Source organism: Formica exsecta, unplaced genomic scaffold, assembly GCF_003651465.1.
Source record: "Formica exsecta isolate Colony F162 unplaced genomic scaffold, ASM365146v1 scaffold72, whole genome shotgun sequence".
In the NCBI taxonomy this organism is placed as follows: domain Eukaryota; kingdom Metazoa; phylum Arthropoda; class Insecta; order Hymenoptera; family Formicidae; genus Formica; species Formica exsecta.
This window is the reverse complement of record NW_021853485.1, coordinates 2,492,490-2,512,134: the sequence shown is the minus strand read 5'-3', so window position 1 is coordinate 2,512,134 and position 19,645 is coordinate 2,492,490. Positions and strand designations below refer to the sequence as shown.

The 19,645-nt window shown below is 34.1% G+C and overlaps 1 protein-coding gene across 6 annotated transcripts in view; it reads left to right on the top strand.

Annotated features, from left to right (window-relative positions):
* The window catches only part of LOC115243295 (protein FAM102A), a 70,731-nt gene that overhangs the window by 36,490 nt on the left and 14,596 nt on the right, over positions 1 to 19,645 (top strand). For all 6 annotated transcript variants that reach the window (XM_029820141.1, XM_029820142.1, XM_029820143.1 and 3 more), the window contains exons 4-7: positions 17,496 to 17,616; positions 18,115 to 18,305; positions 18,764 to 18,969; positions 19,169 to 19,388. In XM_029820141.1, the coding sequence (XP_029676001.1) occupies positions 17,496 to 17,616; positions 18,115 to 18,305; positions 18,764 to 18,969; positions 19,169 to 19,388 (738 nt within the window). The remainder of the gene's footprint in view (positions 1 to 17,495; positions 17,617 to 18,114; positions 18,306 to 18,763; positions 18,970 to 19,168; positions 19,389 to 19,645) is intronic.

The window sequence follows — 19,645 nt, the reverse complement described above, 5'->3', positions numbered from 1 at the left end:
TATATATATATAACTGTTTATATATATGCATATATGATCAAAAAATCTGCATATAATTTTCAAATAAAGTTCCTTACTTCAAAGAATGATCAATTAATTAATAAAAACTTACTTCAAAGCGATAGTTTGCGCTTTTATCCACGAATGCTCGGAAGTTAATTAGCATTTAAATTTAGCACAGTAATCGTACATGTTACTCACCACTATCGCTACCGGAAATGGTACCAAGAGCACACGTTTAGGTTTTCATGCGGCCCTTTTGTAGCCCTTGTAACGGTCGATTTCCTTTCACGTACGATTCGATTGAACACGTCGCAATGATCGCTCATGTATATTATTAGGTTCCTATGTTCTTGAACAAAGTTGCAAGGTTTAATTCTTTTCACTCGGATCGTTTACATTCGATTATTTCAATTTTATTTCTCAATATCTTTCGTTCTATTTAAGAATGGGAGATATTGATTTTTAATAATTAGCATATAGATAAAATTATTTATATCACACAGATATTATTTCTTACACTATTTTGAAACTATAATTTAAAATGTATTTGTAAAAAAGATAAAAATAGAATCAATGATAAAATCTGTATAAATGTTATCTCACAGACACACACATACAAAAGCAAGTTTCATTATCCAGCTTTTTAAACTATCTGAATTATGATGTTATTTAATTCCATAAATTATATTGTTGGTGAAATTCTTTTTTAGATATATAAATAGAAGGTCTCGCGAGCACTTTATCTCCGTTTTATCTTCTTTAAAGGACAGGAATTTCCTTCTTTTAAGAAAGGAAATTTATTCTGCTTTGGAAATTATTTTGTACAGATAGAATTTGTTGTAGGCTTCATGAAAATATTATTTTTTCCTTCTCACACAAAATATTATTAATTTGTGTAATTAATTTATAGCATAAATTTATCTTGGTTTATTAAAGCGCATAAAACAATATTGAAGAAAAGTTTTTAATTTAATAATGATCAAATATCTGTAAGATTAGATTGTATTACATGACTTTAATGCGACGTGATAAAAAGGCAGTTAATCAATTGTGGATTCTTTTCGCGGATAGTGTTTGTGTGACGAAGGAGTAAATAACTTCTCGCGTTAATTGAAACTTTACACTCTTAATTATCGGTAATTCGCGCGGATATTTTGTACCTTCCGTTAAGACTTCTTCACGTTGAATCGCCAATCATGCTTCTTTGAGCGTTTCACCACCCGCGTCTGCTTTTCCGCATAAATTGAATCGAGAGAGCGAGATAACTCGCGATTTCGTTCGATTTGAATTTAGAACCGTAATTAAAACGAAGCACTTTGCTTCGCTCGCGCGAATATATACACAGTCTTGTAAATTTTCTACTGTTACTTTAATAAATAATATGTATATTTAAATAAAAGCAATTTTTTATAAAAGGTGATAATATCTTAGCAATATTTTACAAATTATTTGTGTGTATATAGTTGTTTTATATTTATACTAGAAAGAGAATATATATGTTAATTATAGAATTTTAAGAAAAATTTTGTTAAAAAGAAGATTACAAATTTTAATCAAACTAAAATATGTAATAATAATAGCAATAGGCTCGGAATACAAACAATTAAGTGTGAATACCGGAAGATAAGAGCCAGGACGCGGATATTGATGCGCGAATTTATTATTGTTAAATTTAAGTTCATTTTTAATGCACACATTTGTTAATAAAATTTAACAATAATAAGTTCGCGCACCAATATCCGCGCCTTGGCTCTTATCTGCCAGTATTCCCACTTAATTGGTAAAATATGTAAATTATTAAAGCTATAATATTTTTAGAAGTATTGATCTCACATTTTATTTTAGCGAGAATATAATAATAAAATCATATGGTTATTCTTAGTATTATTATTAGTAAATTGTTATATCATTATATATAATAAGACGTTAGGTAATTGAATTAATTTTACGATCAAAGACGTTGAAATATTTCGGCATGACTAAGTTATGGTCCTGTGCGTCTGGTTTTGCCTTGAGCTGGAATATTTAATCGGAGTGCAACCTCATTAATCGCGATCATGTGACTCGAAATAAGATAAAAAACTGGTCGTACCGGATTAGAGCGCAACGGCGAACAGCACTTGATAGTTCGCACTTTACGCATAATATATTTGGACAACAACTTGGCTACACCTATGACTATATTCGAATAAACATTTTCGAATATTACCGTTATTGCATAATCATCGTCGCTTTTGAACGAGAACCGTAAGCAATTCTATACCGTCTTAGCACTCTTATGCATATTTAAACGGGCCCGTTCTAAAACGATTCCACTTCCTTCTGACGATGTTTGCGAGTCGAATGTTTACGTTGAAATTGCGTGCAGGAATTCGGTCACGAGAAGCAAACGAAGTTTTGCTACCGAGTGAACATTTGCTACCAGAGGCGTGAACTCTCTCTCTCTCTCTCTCTCTCTCTCTCTCTCTCTCTCTCTCTCTCTCGCGCCTTTCTTTGTAATATGATTTGCTTACATTATTACGATGATTTATCTACTTTACGGATGACGAATCATGGAGTTTTAAGCGATTATAATCAAATTTTTCCCGAATGATGAAATCTGTTCTGTTCTCCAACAAGGATTAATATAATTTAGCAAACATAATTCTAAATTGTTTGTATATGTGCATGTATAATGCATACTCGCTTGCGAAGGGATATTTGCGGACAGAGGGCTACGTTTGCTTACTTCCATTTTTAATTTTCAACCGCAGAATTTCAAAGCGAACTATATATATCGAAGAATTCTCAGAACATATATGCCATGTCCTGGAATTAGTAATCTTCTGGATTACAGATATCAAATAATGATATCTGTTTTAATGTTAATGAATAAAATTTGGGAGTTGAAAGGGATTTTGCAGATAGATAAGAGCCGATAATACAATCTTGTTTCTCCGAAATTAATTTCGAACGAGCATTATCTTGACGGATTACTCGTATTTTAATGATGAAACAATCAGTAATAAAGATATTTGCAGATGAAAATAAAAATCGATCTTAAGTTGATCAGATAATACATCGACAAATTAGTCACGGATGGAGTATCTCTTGTATAAGTCGTAAAAATCACGATAAACACGATAATATCACGCGCCATGATATCACACGCGGGCGTTAAACACGTCGATTGGCATCATCGCCGTAAGTGGATTCCCGATCAGTCTCGATCGTTCCAGCAACGCACGTGCCTTGGCAGCGCATTCTCGATCGCGAGGAGCTATTATGCGAAATGGCATAACGATGTCAGTCGCGGATGATGCGCAAGGAAGGCCAAAGTTCACGGCCAGTTGTCGCATCTCCCTCGATTAATCTTGAAAATTTTGCGGCTCTTCTCGCGGAGGTTTTCTCGCGCGCTCGAGGTGCATCACCGAGAATAAGCCTCGTTTATTATTAGCTGATGTCACTGGCGTTATACTAGAGCATTATTGTTCCTCCTTCACATCTTGTTCTCTTCTGCCCTTTTTAAATCGGCAGGATCCGCGAACCTGCGACGTCTGTACAAACAATTAACTTCTGCCGCTTGACAGGCACTTCGCGAAATACGATGCGAGAGAGTCGCTTGTTTTGTAGAAAAATTATCTTGAGAGATTTCGTGGTAGAAACCGGACAACTTCTGTAGCGATAAAAAGTTTATCATACAAGTAAAAAAAGTATTCTGGAATGTATTTAGTTGTATGTGACATATCAAGAGTAAAAGTCAGTAGAATTTTTATTACGTAATTTATAAAACAATCTAATTGGATATATCTTTATCTCTTCGATGAGGTCTTCTTTCTCTATTTGATATTTAAAAAAGTCAAATATATAGATTAAATAATGACAAGAAAAAGGAATTTTAAAATAATAATAATACCTATAAAATAAGACGTTCGATATAATATTTATAATACATATACAATATATGCATTATTTTTATCAATTTTAGATTTTACATTGAACTATAATAAAACAATGACTACTTTATTGGTGAATAAAATAGTAATTAGATCGCATTTTTGAGAAACACGAAATTTTTGCATGCTAATATTTTACGAATTAAAAAAAGAATTGACAAGACATTTCGTTCGCTTTCCTCATTTGACGTAATTCTACATTCCACGGCATTAAATGTCACTAATGCGACAATATCACGTTGTTAAGTGGCGATTAAAATTCAATGCACAATCCAAGTCGAGGCGAAGATAAAAATGAGAAACTCATCGTGGTGAATTCTCGATGCGTTAGGGTGGCTCGTTTACAGTTACAGCGCATTATCCTTCAGTTACGGAACGGTTTTCTTCGAGGAACACGTCGCTCGTCGATCGCGTTGTTACGGTGACGAGGAAGAGAAAAGCACGATTGAAAGGCATTCCCTGGATTCGCGATAATTTGTCGAGTTGTCGAGAACATCGCTCGCTTTATCCTCGAATCGAGCGGCCAGCTACCATTGTCCACCAAAGTCAAAGCTCGCCTTTGCATTACTTTGCGTCGCAGATTCCCGTCCAAGTCTTGTTTGAACTTTGGACAAGCTCGAAATACTTCGCGCGACATTAGTTCCGCTTCGGTAACGTGTAACTACGCTTAATAGTTTTATTACCATGCAAACAAGCTGCTGTTTATCTTGAAATGCCTCCTGATACCGTTTAACGTCCGTATAACGGAGATTGTAACAGATTTTGCGATAGAATAGTTAGCGATGGCAAACCATGAATATCTTGCCATCCTTTTTACATTCGCGTTACTTACATTCAAAACGAGATTTTTTTTTTTTTATATTAGTAGTTGTGAAGGGAGGCATAGTATGAAAGCAATGATGTAACAGAGAAATAGAGAAAAAATACGCTATAAAATTAATAAAATTGTATATTTTAAGTGCTTTGTGTATAAAATATAATTGTTCCAAATTTCCGTTTCTTCAAGGAGAGTAAGAATCATACTTTTAAATATAATATAGCTACTATTAATTTCTTCCTGTCATTACGTCACATTCAAGGTGAAATGTGGAGGAAAATATTTTATAAGTATATTGGCACACTGCAATTATCGCTAGCTAAACAGGATATTTTGGTACTCGCTTCTTTAACGTACATTACACATCAATGTCGTATGTGGTAATTCTCCGTAAGCGGTATTCTCGGCGATTCACGTGCAAGGTGAGCCAAATATAGCTGTTGATTTGACGTTGAAGAATCCGACGATCGATCTGTCTACAGGTCGATTGGACCGTTTTATATTGGTTCTCAAGCTTATTCCACACGTATTACTCGCTCTTCCTCTTCGTAATTCTCTTTCAAATACATTCAATAGATAAGTTTAAACTGAAATGTGAGATAACACGCGACACAAATAACATGATGTGAAAAAAATTCGTTGATTCGATCGAGTTATCAAGAATAGTTAACGATTTGTACTTTTGTACCATCCTGTAAGGAATAGAAACCCCAAATACCAGCTTACGTTATTTATACAAGTCTTTAGCGGACAGTTCAGTTTCGCGGTCTGATTTACCGCGATAAACACGAAAAGGTCAAAGCACATAGGAAAATAGCGTATTCAAGCAATATTCGGCATTTGTTATGTTCAGATATAACGCGCGAGAGAAAGAGACAATTTTATTATTTATTTAAAAATTAATTTTTCTTAACATTTATACGCGCTTTCTATTTCAATTTTATATACGTGTAATAACTTCTCGTTTTAATTAAATTTAGAATCTTTCATTAAATTGTACGCAACACGCATGTCACCTCACGAGACTCTACTCTCCTTACTTATATGCAGTCCGCATTGCAAAGCCGCAAATGACACACAATCCCGACAGCCTTGAAACAGCCTTGCCCAAGGCTAATGCAACTGTTATAGTCACATTCGTGTTTCTACAGACCCATACCGGGTGTCGAGGGTGAGAGTTATGTGGGTGACGCGTTACGTTTTATGGATGTGTGATCTCGGCGTAATGTCGCGCGATTAATCAATTGAAGCAATACGTAATATATATAATGATTGCGTATTCTAATTCTAACTAACGAGTAAATGAATTAACGTTAATATATAAAAAGAGATCAATTGTGCTGGAAACTCTTTGAACGATGAATAAAGACAATACTATTTAATTTTAAAAATACTATAAAATTTTAGTTATATTATCTCTGAAAATTATATACGTAACAAAATGTCTGCAGCAATTCTCATGCTTTTGATTTTATTTTTGTCAAAACCGCTATTAAAAATGTAAAAGTATAGAAACTGAACACAGATTTTTGAGAGAAGATCCCTATATATGTTTAAGAAAATTATTATGGATGTTTAACTTTATATATTAGGTGGATTGATTCTAAAATATAATTGTTTAGGGTGTCGATAATTTGCATCATATCATAATTAATATATATTATATTATAATTTATATCATATTTATATCGACAACAGTTAACAGTTTTCGCGTTACATGGTATGTTACAAGCTATTACTCCACGATATTAATGACGATTTTACTCGGCCTTCAGAAAATTGCCCTATATAAGTGCTCGTCTTAATCGCACTATTAAATATCATACTAATTATTAAACGGGGAAAAAAATAGTGAAATAGTTAGGACTTATATATTACCCGATCGGTTTTCCAAATGACTTTGAACATATATATATATACCAAATTTTTAAAAATTTTACATTTGTAACTAAAACAAATAATATGCAAATTCAGGTATTTGCCATCTTGGAATAAAGCGATTGTTCTCAACAAATGTTTTCGATAAGGATTAATCTTCTGTTTTTAAGTATGTTTTTTTTTTAAATCTTTTCCGATTTTTTTTACGCGTTTATTCTCGATGAGACGTCAAAGCTCTCACAGTACTAATACTAATAACAGCGAAATTAGTTTCAGATACGCACGCACATATCTATCATAACTGTGTTATCAGTTTGTCTCTTCATATCCTGAAGCACTAATTACGATACAAGCAATTTATATTCTAACACGCCGTAGCTTGCCGCACGTATGAATCTGATTGTGCAAAGGTCAAAGCGAAACGAGGTTCATAGCGAGTTTAATAGAACTTTATGGATAATGCCTAATCGCAATGTAGATGGGAGACACCGAAACTTTCAAGTTTGTTATCTTGGAAAACTAACTCGGTTGCGTTAGTATAACAGTGAGAAAACTCACGACTCTCTTTGTAAAAGCATCGTACATAATTCAACTTAAATTTCACTTTATAAATTTTATACTTTGGAGAATATTTTCATTTACGTTTACTTATATGTTTTACATATGTGTATATTCTAAGTTAATCTTATCTGTAATTTAAATTTTTAAAGAAAGATAATTGTTGTTGCAGTTCCGAGGCATAAATAAGCGTAAAGAAAGAATTATTTTACATTTAAAAATAAAAATGTGATATCTAACTAAAAAGTAATATTTAACGTTATCAAAAAGAATTTAAAAAAAGAATTATTGAATGATATAATTCATAAATTCAATCTTCGTTAAAAAGAGAATTTGGTTACACAAAAATTAATATCTTTTAATATTGGTAAAATCATTAGAGAAATCTAATTAATACATGTTGTTTTACATGCTATTTTTCAACATCAATAGTTTGAAAAATATTTCAAACTAAATTCCATAGAAAAATAGAAAATTTACATATATATGAATAAAAAGGAAAATACTTATAAATAAAAGGAAAATTACACGTAAATAGAAAGAGTCTTTCGAAAGGATTAGGGATTTTAAAATTACCACATTTTCTTATTGGATAAAATTAATATAAGAAACACCGAAAAATACACACACACATAAGTGTCACACTCTCCAAATCTCTAAATTCAGAAAATTTTCTGTACAAATTTTTAATTTTACGGATTTGTTCCCAATTTCTGGCAAGCGATCTCCTTTAAAATTCCATAGCATGTGATGAATATTCGGATTTGAGATCAGTTGAAAAAAATTCGCGCGTTATTATCATCGATTCTAATATACGCACGGTATATGTACTAGACAGCGTTTTCGCCTTTTCAGAGTCGAATTGAGTCCGCAGGTTTGCACTACACCAAGCATTGGCGTATTTGGAGCAGACAGAACGACTCGCTTAAACCGACTATACTGCAATGGTGATCTTTCATTCCTGATATTGCTGATTTTGTTCCGTTTTCTGCTCTTTTTTCACGATTCTTCTTAGATTCTCTTGGCGGAAAATAGATTTCAGCAAAACCATATTTTTGTTTTGCTTAAGAAAGTTATTTGAGATGACAATGAAAAATAACCGATTATTTTAGTCTCTACATCTTCATTTATCATCTACAACGATGAGACAGATTTTATCGCAATAATTAATTAGCTGCATCGAAAATTGTAAATTTAATATATATTTACGTAACTAATAATCGATTCTACAAAGATAATTTACACACATTATGTCTTCTTAATTTAATAAAATTATCTACAAATTATTTGATTAGAATCAGTTATGCAAAAATATCAATATAAAACTCGGAAAACTTGTTTTGTCACGCAGATATATGTGTGCACATTTGCATGCGCGTTCGCATAGTTCGCAAAACCCGGAACTTACACATATAGTGATACAATACACGCAATTACGGTGAAGATATTGCCTCTTTACATTTTTAATATTTTAATGTAAAAAAAAGAAAAAAGAAAAAAATGTTACATCGTGCGGAAATACGTGTTAAAAATTGTGCTGAACAATATCCGGCTAATAGAAATCAGCGAACATAATAGGGTGATCGACCTGTTGACACCCGACACAATACCGGGCGTATCGCGCGGCTGCCTTATATATGTATATGTAGGATCAACGATCAAATTACACGACGGAGAGGCTGAATTAAATGTTCGCCCGACGTTCTCGCGGATCGAATAATTCTGCAATTCGAGTCTGGTTGCACCAGCTCGATTAACTGACGAATCCAATGATGCATAGAGTCGGAGATAATTAAGCTGCATACGGGCAACGATAAAACCTGCTAAAGATTCTTGTCTCGCAAATCATTTTTTTTTTCTCTCTTTCTCGCGTTAATTTGCTATTTAAAGCCAGTCACCAGGCTCTCAGCTCCGAGCGACCATACGTCATGCGAGCTTCTCACGAGAATATTCGTCGAAGATCTTAAATCACTTGAGTCAATGGCGGTTTATTATGGAGATTAAAACCAACTTTATGAGAAAAACATTTTTAGCACGATAAAAACACAAAAGCGTTTTGTTAAAAGAATTTGATATTTATTCATATGTACGAAGTCGTTATGGTTTATTTTTCTTTACAAGTATAATAGTAGCAGAACAATGAAAGGGCCAAAAAGAGAATGAAGATGAAATAATAATAAAATTTGTTTTTCATCTTATTGTATTACTTTACGTCATTAGTATAAATGCTGTATATCTCTCCGACGTTTTCGTAACTCATATGTAAATCTATAGATGTATGAAAATATTCCATAAATTCCTTATTTTTGAAAAATATGAGGCAGGAACGGAGCAGACGGCGGATTCTCGATTATAAGTGCTAATTTATGCCACGAAAGTAGGAATAGGCAGGCGCACCGAACTTTCGCTGAATGTAAAATGTAAAAGTCTTGACTTTCAACCTTCGTGACAAAGCAAATGGGCACACAACTGCTTCATTAGCAAGTCTCTTCCTGGTATCATAATCACTTGAACAAACATGTGCTTACATTGATCGATCGATAGACTTTTTTTTTATGCGAAAAAACACGTAAATGAGGAACGTGTTTGTTTTGTTTTATGTTTGTTGCTATGGAACAGCAGCCCGAATCTATAATGACTATCTGCATTAATAAGATACGAGGACGATCATTAATTCAAGAAACTTGATGAACACGTAGATTTCCGCAGTAGATTTATCTTCGTATTTTCAAAGAGATACAAAATGTATCGCAACATTAATTTCAAAGTCTCGCGAATTTTTCGAACTCTGTAAAAATATGAAGTATTTTAAAAGGCACGGAGGTTGATGAAAAAAATTAATAATATATATATATTAATTGATCCTCGGTTACGAATATTTTCGCAGAGAAATCTATAAATTCTCAAAAATTATCGATTCAATTATAATCACGATTGATCTCAGAAATTGTTTTAATACAACGAATACTTTACAATCGCCGTTATTTGCGATTTCAGACGAAGAGTTGACGGTGAGATGAATGCGTCAGTGAAACGAGGAGACGTTTCCAAGTCGTAAAAAATAAATAAATAAATAAAAAAAAAATAAGCTTATTCGGGAACGGAAATCCGACTGCTAAATTCCTTGTTATTCGATGTCGTATTTCAAGCACGAGCTTTGTCGCAAAAAACCCGATTCTCCATGGTAATTGGCTCGTGGCGTTTGCTCCCATCAAACTTTGGCAACCCCAAGCACGATTCCGGCGCCGCGACGCCCACGTTGTCGCTCAAGTATTGACTGGTGTCCATCGTTGCGTCCCCGCTTCCCTCTCCTTCTCCCTTTGGAACGGACCACCCGTAACGATAGCGTCCCTGTTACGTACGGTTAATGAAATTCTCTATCGAGATAATGGTCGGATAATGAGCACCGCGAGCACCGAACGCGCGTCGGCTCTTCCGGAGGGAATCCGCAGATATCAGTTCCGGCCCGAATGTATAAAATGATAATGGATCGGCGAGAGAACAAATGAAAGAACGGCGAGGAGAATTCTTGATGAGATACGAAATTCTATCGGGACTTTGATCGGAACTCGACTTCGGTCAGCGTCGAGATTACGGCAATTAATCTTTAACTGTTATCGCGGCGTATTACATGGATTAGACGTACGAATAGTTACTAAATTAGTTACGTACCGAGATATTAGATACTGGAATCTGATAGCTAATCGAGTTATCAAGTGAGATATCACGGTAGTAGTTAAAGTCATGTCGATCATATAATTACATTTGTTCTTCAACTATTATTCTTTTTTATTAAATAAAGGTATTATTTAAAATGATAAAAATATCATGAAAATTCGAATATGACATTTTTCTATGTTTTATTTCAATAGGTAGACTGCAGAGATTCTAATCTTTTTTTCCATCTATTCTTGTGTTTATTTTATACTTAAGATCATAATTTTTACTTTTTTTCTTGTATGACTAATATTTTAATTCTTTCCCATGGTATTATTTAATTCTTTCCCAAGTATTATCACTTAGCAAAGTCTGTACAAAGATGAGAGAAGAAAACAATGTTTTCCAATTCTTAGATCACCGTACTTTTTGCGAGAGCATACTGTGTATGACTAATATTTTAATTCTTTCCCATGGTATTATTTAATTCTTTCCCAAGTATTATCACTTAGCAAAGTCTGTACAAAGATGAGAGAAGAAAACAATGTTTTCCAATTCTTATTGTTAGATCACCGTACTTTTTGCGAGAGCATACTGCTACAAGAATTCGCGTGTCGATATACTTTCCTGGGATGCACTCACGAACAGATGCAATTTCGCTAATGCTTGCTCGCGATAATAAACTATATACGCGAAGATGAATTTTTACGTTGGTGCTCGTCCAGAGAGGACGGGATCTTTAAGAATAATTTTACGAATATTTCGCGGCAGCACACAATGTGTTAAGCATCCAACGCGACTTTATTCGGACGTTTTTTTCTCGATTCCGCGCGATTCACAATCGCCGGCGAAATTATTGGTTGTCATTCAGAATCGTTTCATTAAAGCGTATTTTCTGACGCCGCGCGATTTATTCGCCAGTACCATTCCCGTTGCATTCCGCTCGTGAATATCGGAATTCAACGGGAAGTTGCTGGAATCCCTGGTTTGGTTATAGCTTTACTTTCGCTCACGATGTCTGGCGCATTTACGTCATGTTTTGTTCGTCGAGATAAAAACGACCGGTAATTCATTATTACGGACGCCACGTTTTTTTCTTCACATTTCTGAACCGATTTCTTGGGCGATCAATACGGAATGGAATCTTAATTATTATCTTTATGCACGTTTCCGTCACACCTTGCGTATAATGTTCAATATAATGTTCTATCTAATGTTCGATCTAACTTTATTTTATATTAGGTGTATCGTTCATGTTATTTTACTCGCGGATATAGTAGTAAAGAAATGATAGTTCTCGACTATCGCGCGTGACGTATGTAATCTTACAATCTTGCACGTTCAAAGGTCAGTCTCATCCTTTTTTATTTACGACTGATATAACACATTGCAGTGAATCGATAATATATTATGAAAATTAATACAAAATTAAATTAAATTTTTCTTGTTATTAATATCACTGTTCTGGTATCCTTGTTCGATATCGTAAATTTTACTTTTACAAACCTTCAGCGTATTACTTATGAGAGATTTAATCACAAATATTCCATTCGTGTTTATGCGTGTTTTACATCCAACTGCTGTCGGAATTGGAATTGGTAAATCCGCGAAACGTCGACGTTGTCACGTGGCCGACGCGACGAGTGACACCGTTAAGCCTCTGGAATTGGAAACATTACGGAATTATGAGCAGAAGGGAAAGGGGAGAGGGCGGGGAGGAGGGAGGGTCTTTACAGGCACGTAATGCTGCGTTCGACAAGTCCGAGCGGCTATGATCCTCTTTTCATTCGCGAGAGGACAATACACCTCGAGCAGGAGAGCTTCGACTGAGCGAGAAGGAAGTGTGAAATTCTCGTTGCATCGATACTCGGCAGACACACAGAAGCGGCTGAATATTTTCTTATTTCGTAATCCGGCGACTCGCTATCTCGTCACGTTCTCCCTGACGAATGCTTGGACGAAGATCGCGATGGCTCATCTCGGGCTCTCCTCTGGCACGATCCGATGCTGCGAGAGATTCGCTGTCGCACAAGAATGTGACAATTTCATTTAAATGCGAATTACGATTCAATTCATCGGACACTTTGAGAAGATACCATTGCATAGCAGATTGAATTAATGAATGAATAACATTCAAAATAGAAATTCACGAAATGAGACACGATATAAATAGCTAATAAATTGCCATTCCACAAATGAAAGTAACGCATTAATAGTTTTGAGACACGTTACATCTATTTATCGAACACGGATGAGCTCTAATTTACGATGATCCCCGAATGAGTATCAGCAGTTTTAAAACACCCTGTAGACCGCCGAGTGTTACTACGATAAAAATCAGCGCGGCCCAAACCGGATTACGTGCGGAGCGTATATTGATAAGTCGACTTTCCAACGAAATAAATTCGATCGGATTTTCTACGTGAACGATGGCTATTGGGAGGAATGATTTTTCCTCGAATCTGCGGATTTCCGAAAAGGATCGTAAAACCAATTTCCGTTTCCTTCGTGTACGGGAATTTTATCGTGCCAAAAATAGATTTTAACCTCTCTCTCTTTCTCTCTCTCGCTCTTCTTCTCAATCAAGCAACACATTCTGATACATTTACTTATCGCTCTTATCTCGTAATGACGTTTGATATTGTGCAACCAGTTCTCTTAACCTACTGTCCTAATTCAGGCTCGGCTATCTCGTCGTTTTCCTGTGCGGCTGCATCATTTATTTTTCAGGATCATTATAACTTTCTACGATGCATTGGACATTGTTCTCCGCTTTCCTTTTAATAGGAAATACTAAACGATGAAAGGAATAATAATTATTTCAATATCGAGAAATTAATAATTGTATTGTTTCAGATGTGTCAAGATTTTAATAAAAATTTTATTTGTAGTTTGATATTGTCAGATTATTTAAGCAGATAAATTAAAAAGTTACCAAGAAATGTAGTTAACGCCAGTTTTTTTTTTAATATGTCAATTTGAAATATTTTGCGTACAGCAATTTACATTTAATTATAAATAGCTTTATTTACTTGATTGAGTATAAATTGCACTTCTTAAGTTTTTGAACAATCATTGTATATATCGGGTATCCTAAAACCACCGGATGTTCATTTAACAGTAGATTTTTTAGCTAATTTGGAGACAATTTTTTGTTTTTATCAAAAATGTCGAGGTCAAAGGAAATGTGGAAAAAAAAGATCATGATTTCTTGTAAGTTTCTAATTTCTTTCATCATATACCTTTGTAACTAGACTTTAAATTAAAATTTTATTAAAGTAAATTCCATCTAAGAAATTAATTGCGGGATATAATCTTGTTAACTTTTTATATTCCACAAAGTTTAATTTGCTAAAAGCATTCCTTTTTTTTTATATAATCACTTATATTTAGAAATTATTAATTCTTAACATTTTCGCTAAAGAAAAATTATTTTTAAATTGGCTACTTTTAAGGGAATATCCAATGATTTGGGACATCTTGTACGTATATCTAAGAATATTATAACTTAAAAGTACTCTCATAAAAATACAATTTTATAATTTTAAGCAATAAAGTATTTTTTCTTTTTATCTTTTACATTTTTATATATGTATTTTTTTTATATTTATCTAATCAAAATTTTTTACATTATATATTTTACATAATCTATTATATATATAATTTTATATTGTATAACATTTGTTGCAAAGTCAAGTACTGACACGTGCAAACAATATACGCTTTTATGCTCATATAATTCTTTATCAGCTGTTATCAAGATACGTCATTGTGCTATGTCATATGTCACTTTTATATGCTCTTCTTTATACAAATACTTCAAGTTGAGTAACTCGACTAACATTGTGGAAAATGAAGGTTGTTCTTCTGTGTTACCTTGTATTGTTATCCTTTAAGTTCAAAGCATTTTGCTATCTCTCTCTCTCTCTCTCTCTCTCTCTCTCTCTCGTTCATACCTTACGCTTTGAAATATTCGTTTATCTTGAAATACAGATCGCATTGAATTTTCATCCCAATAGAAATTGTTGAGCAACGTCTAATATTGATTGACACACTCAAATAATATTACAAATATAGCAAATTTGCTAAACCGCGTAATATCATTATGAATTGTGTAAGCCTGTAAGCGATATAATCTACGCCAATTATCGTTCATCGTGTGAAGTGTTATTAATTATTTCATTTTTAATATTGCTAGTTCTCTCTCTTTTCTATATCAAATATATTTTATTTTTTATTAGCTAAAATACATTTTATTTTTCTCTTAAAATATATATTTTATTTTTCATATACATACACAGAGTATATATGATTTATTTAAAAAAAAAAATGTAGTAGGATGCCAAATACTTATATTTCTGTTTAAATCGTTTGCAATGTAAAACACTGATCCTGTAAATTAAAACGTACTGCTACACGCGCACCTATAAAACGCTTAATTGACGTCAGTTACGAAGATATTTTTAGCTTCTCGTAACAGCGACTATTTACAAAAAAAAAGATAATATTTTTTTTCTTTTCGAATTGTTCATTATATTTCTTCGAGATTATTTGCAATTTCCATTAGTCTGATATACGTATATCCGTTTCCTTTCTTTTTTTCTGATTGCCACCTACTGACATTAACTATCGATATTCCGACCCTTTTGTAACGATAAGAAGGGATTGCGATGATATTTACGATAAGGTAGCTCTTCAGGGCTACGTGGGCGCCACAGGAATGATGGGCGTTGTGCATGTTGGTTTATTTTAAACTCATGTCATCACGCATTATTCGGTACGCCATGAGTCAATATCGACCTCCGCCTCGATCTCGCTCTCTTTATGCTCGCTCATTTAGATATCCATAGGACAAGTGAAGAGGAATGATATATCGAGGAGAGAGGATAGATTATAACGGGGCGATTTATTTGAATATATTATCATAAATTTCACGGTCGCGAATTTTGCAAAATTTTCCAGTAGTCCTCCTACACGTAGCTATCAATTGTGAGAGTGTTTATACATTATAGTTACACGATTAAATATAATGTGCAATTTATCGTCGAATTATTTTATTATTTTTTGTTGGACCGTCAAATTATTTGTGCATATTTGTACATACTATGCAGATATAGCATTACTTATTAATAATTTATTATGTACAGTCAAGGACAGTAGGATGCTTAAATCAGTAATAATATCAATAATAATATATAAACTTTGCACATCGCGCATATCACGATACGAAGGAATTATTTACATATATATCAGTGACTTGTATGCAATTGAAGTTTCTACGTCATCAAACACATAATCAAATGCGTGTGTCAACGACAAAATGTCAATTGTACACAATTTCATTCGTAAACCGAGATCAATAATAATAATGTTACCTGCTCCCTGACATGTGCTGCGAATCAAAATTGTAACTGCGGTTCCAATTAGTTGACGAAATTTGAGCAACTTGTCCCACAGCAAATCCCTCTGTTGAAATTGTTATTGATTCTATGTACCATCAACCTGTTCACCGGATTCCCCGATGGAAGCGCGCCGGAAGTACTCTTATCGGAAGTAAAACCCGAACTCGAATATTAATCTTCCCGTTTCATTAATAAGATATATCGGTCAAGGGCTCCGCGGTGTCATTTTGGATCATGATTCATGGACGTTCTCGTGTTCCCAACACCGACTGAAATGCTGATCGTGCGGCATTATGCATACGCGCCAATTTGCCTTCATTTGCATTAGACGGTATATATACGTCTTCCCAGGAAGTTCTCTCTCTTTTTCTCTCTCCTTCTTTGTACTGTGCGCACATACTTTGCGTGAAATGCGTCGCCACACGGAAGTCGCAGCCTACGCATCCTCAGGAAATGCGAAGCGTTATTAAAAATGATGGAGAATCGTCGGATATAAATTGTGTGATTTTATTTCGACGATAAAAATTTTCGAAGCGTCATTTCTATACTCTAGTCGCGCTAGTGAAGCACAGACTCCTCGATCTTTTATGCTTTCGAACGTTACTTTGCATTTTCCTTAAGTACACGGGTTATCCTAGAATGCATTTTCTCTCTCTCAAGTATGTACGAGCTGTTCCATAGAATGCGTTTCCTTTTAGCGATAGATTTTTTTATTCGAATGCATAATTTATTTTTTCTCAGTGACGCTTTACTGGCAAAATAGATCGAAGGTTGTGAAGAACTTTTAATTTTTATTTTGATGGTATATATAGAAGGAATTTTAGTCACAATTTTAAATCGAGAGAGAGAGAGAGAGAAACTTTAAATTAACAAATTATTTATAACAATTTATGTTGAAACTTAAATATTAAGGTATTTAAAGAAGATTATAAGAAGTTAGATAATGATATTTTTGACATAATGAGTGTTAAAATAATTAATATAAAACTAATTAATAAAAATAATTAATATAAAATTATAAAACAAGATTGCACTGCATTTTTTAAAATTTGGGACAGAATATATCAATCAGTTTTTATAATCACCTTTTTCAATTAAAAATCTAAGATATTGAATGTACCCTTAGTAATTAGTATACTTTAAGCTTTAAGCAATAGTGAAAGTATTATCTCTGGCGCAATATACAAAGTAGCATGCCCAGATATCAATCTCAAGTTTCATCCGAAATGTTTTCTATCTTTGCAGAGAGGAAGTGCAGGAGCATACAGTGAGGTGGAATGCGAAGTTCGAGTTTTTATGCAAGATGAGCGCCAATGCGTCCACAGGCGTGCTAGATCCATGCATTTTAAGGATATCCGTGAGAAAGGTGAGAGCAAACTTACTTTCTGTTTGAGCTGAATAGATGAGCAACTCCGCGCTGGGAGTACAGTCTGAAGAGAGAGATATGGACTGTTTCCAACTTTTATTTTCCAACATTTTACTTTTTATCTGCTCTCTTGTACGTACAAAATTTGACAGTGTAGGAGCCGACGCGCTGCGAAATAATATAATTTCACATTTTTTTTGTGTGCCGTTTTATATATAAAATTGTATTAAAATGAAACGTTATATACAGAGAGAGACGAATGAGAACTTCGAATATTTGAATAATTTCATTACTTCGCTAATTCGAACAAATACGAATATGAAATTCCCTTGATTTGAAGCATTTGGATCAAGATTATTTGAATTTATCGGTACTTGTATTTTTTAGAATTAATTAAGATTGTGCTCTTATTCAGAAGCACTGTGTTTTATCACAAAAATGTTTTTAGAAAAATAATTAAACGCTATTATTTTTCATTAATTTTTTTTTACATTGCAGGAATTGAAAGGGGGCAGATCCTTCCAGAAATTGGGTTTCACCGATTTGAACCTGGCCGAATTCGCAGGAGCTGGTCTCTGCCGAAGAAGATGCCTTCTGGAGGGATACGACGCGCGACATCGTCAGGATAACTCCATGCTGCGCGTAGCCATCAAGATGAACATGCTCTCCGGAGATATTCTGTTTAAAGTGTAAGACGCAATTTGTCTATCTGAAGCAGCAGCTTAGCTAACATTTTTGAACCTTACGCGAAGATTATTGCCTCAAAGAGTTCTTTGAAGATCTCTGTTATAACAGAAATATGTACCCGCAAACTATTATTTTCACTCTTATAAATAATGCCATTACAACATATTTGAAGTATTGTTAAACAGATTTAAGTGACACGAAACTTTTTAAATTAAACCATTTTTTTTTTTTTTTAATTAAGCCGCTAATCTAGTAAATTAATATCTAAATAATAGCATCTTACAAAAAAATTTGTAACGTATCTTCTGCTTTTTTTCTATACTGCGTGAAAGCAAATTGTACGTTTCTATGTATTAGTTATTTGTACTATAACGATATCTTATTACACGCCTTTGATTTCTCTTGTTTCATTCGTCGTACAGAATCCTTTGGTTAACCGATCGATTATTATATTCCCCAGCCCTTCCCCGTCATTAAAGCAGACGCAGCTAGCAGTGCCCGGGGTGCAAGGTGTACCTGGCGTTACCGGTGATGAAGTGACAGCATCCGAGAGATGTACTAATCGAGAGGATTACGTGTCTACCGGCTCGCTGGCGGGAAGTATAGCTAGCGCCAGTAGCGGTTTCGGTAGTCTTCCCAAAAAAAGGCCCGCACTCTTCGCCTCCGGTACTTTGCCCGTTTCTTTTTTATATCATCTATATATAAATTATTTATAAAATTTTGAATCATAATTGATACACACATACAAGAGCACATTTATATATGGTTTTATAAAACGCTAAAGAGATTATATAGACTCTGAAATGAGTAATTTTGAAGAGAGAGCAAAGGGAAAAATCTTTTAAATAATTTGTATGTGATTTAGAACTTCTTAGCGGCACGGAGACGTACGACCCGATGACTATTGGCGAGATCGTACCCTCAGTAATTCCGGTGGAAACTCTCGTGGAAACGCACACGGAATCGGGTCACTCACGCAACAGCAGCAATACCAGCCAGCTTAGCAAAGGGTCCGGCTACGGTTCTTTGAATTCGCATAGCCAACACAGCAGACAAAGCAGTAGCGGTGACAGTGGTCACATTAGGTAAGTCTTATCGCGCGTCTCAATGACACTATACGTATTCTCTTACGGATAGTTTTGATATCTTCGCGTTATATCTGGCATACAATGAATAGAGCGATTCAGGAAGGTTTATATTACGAGAGAAAAAATTCTATCGAAAAAGAATGTTGAGCGTAATCAACGAGGCTGTCCAGTCTTCTAGCTTTTAATTAACAAATAAAATTTCAATTCTTTATTTTTTATATCTAATTATATTTAATTAAGACACGACGCAGTGC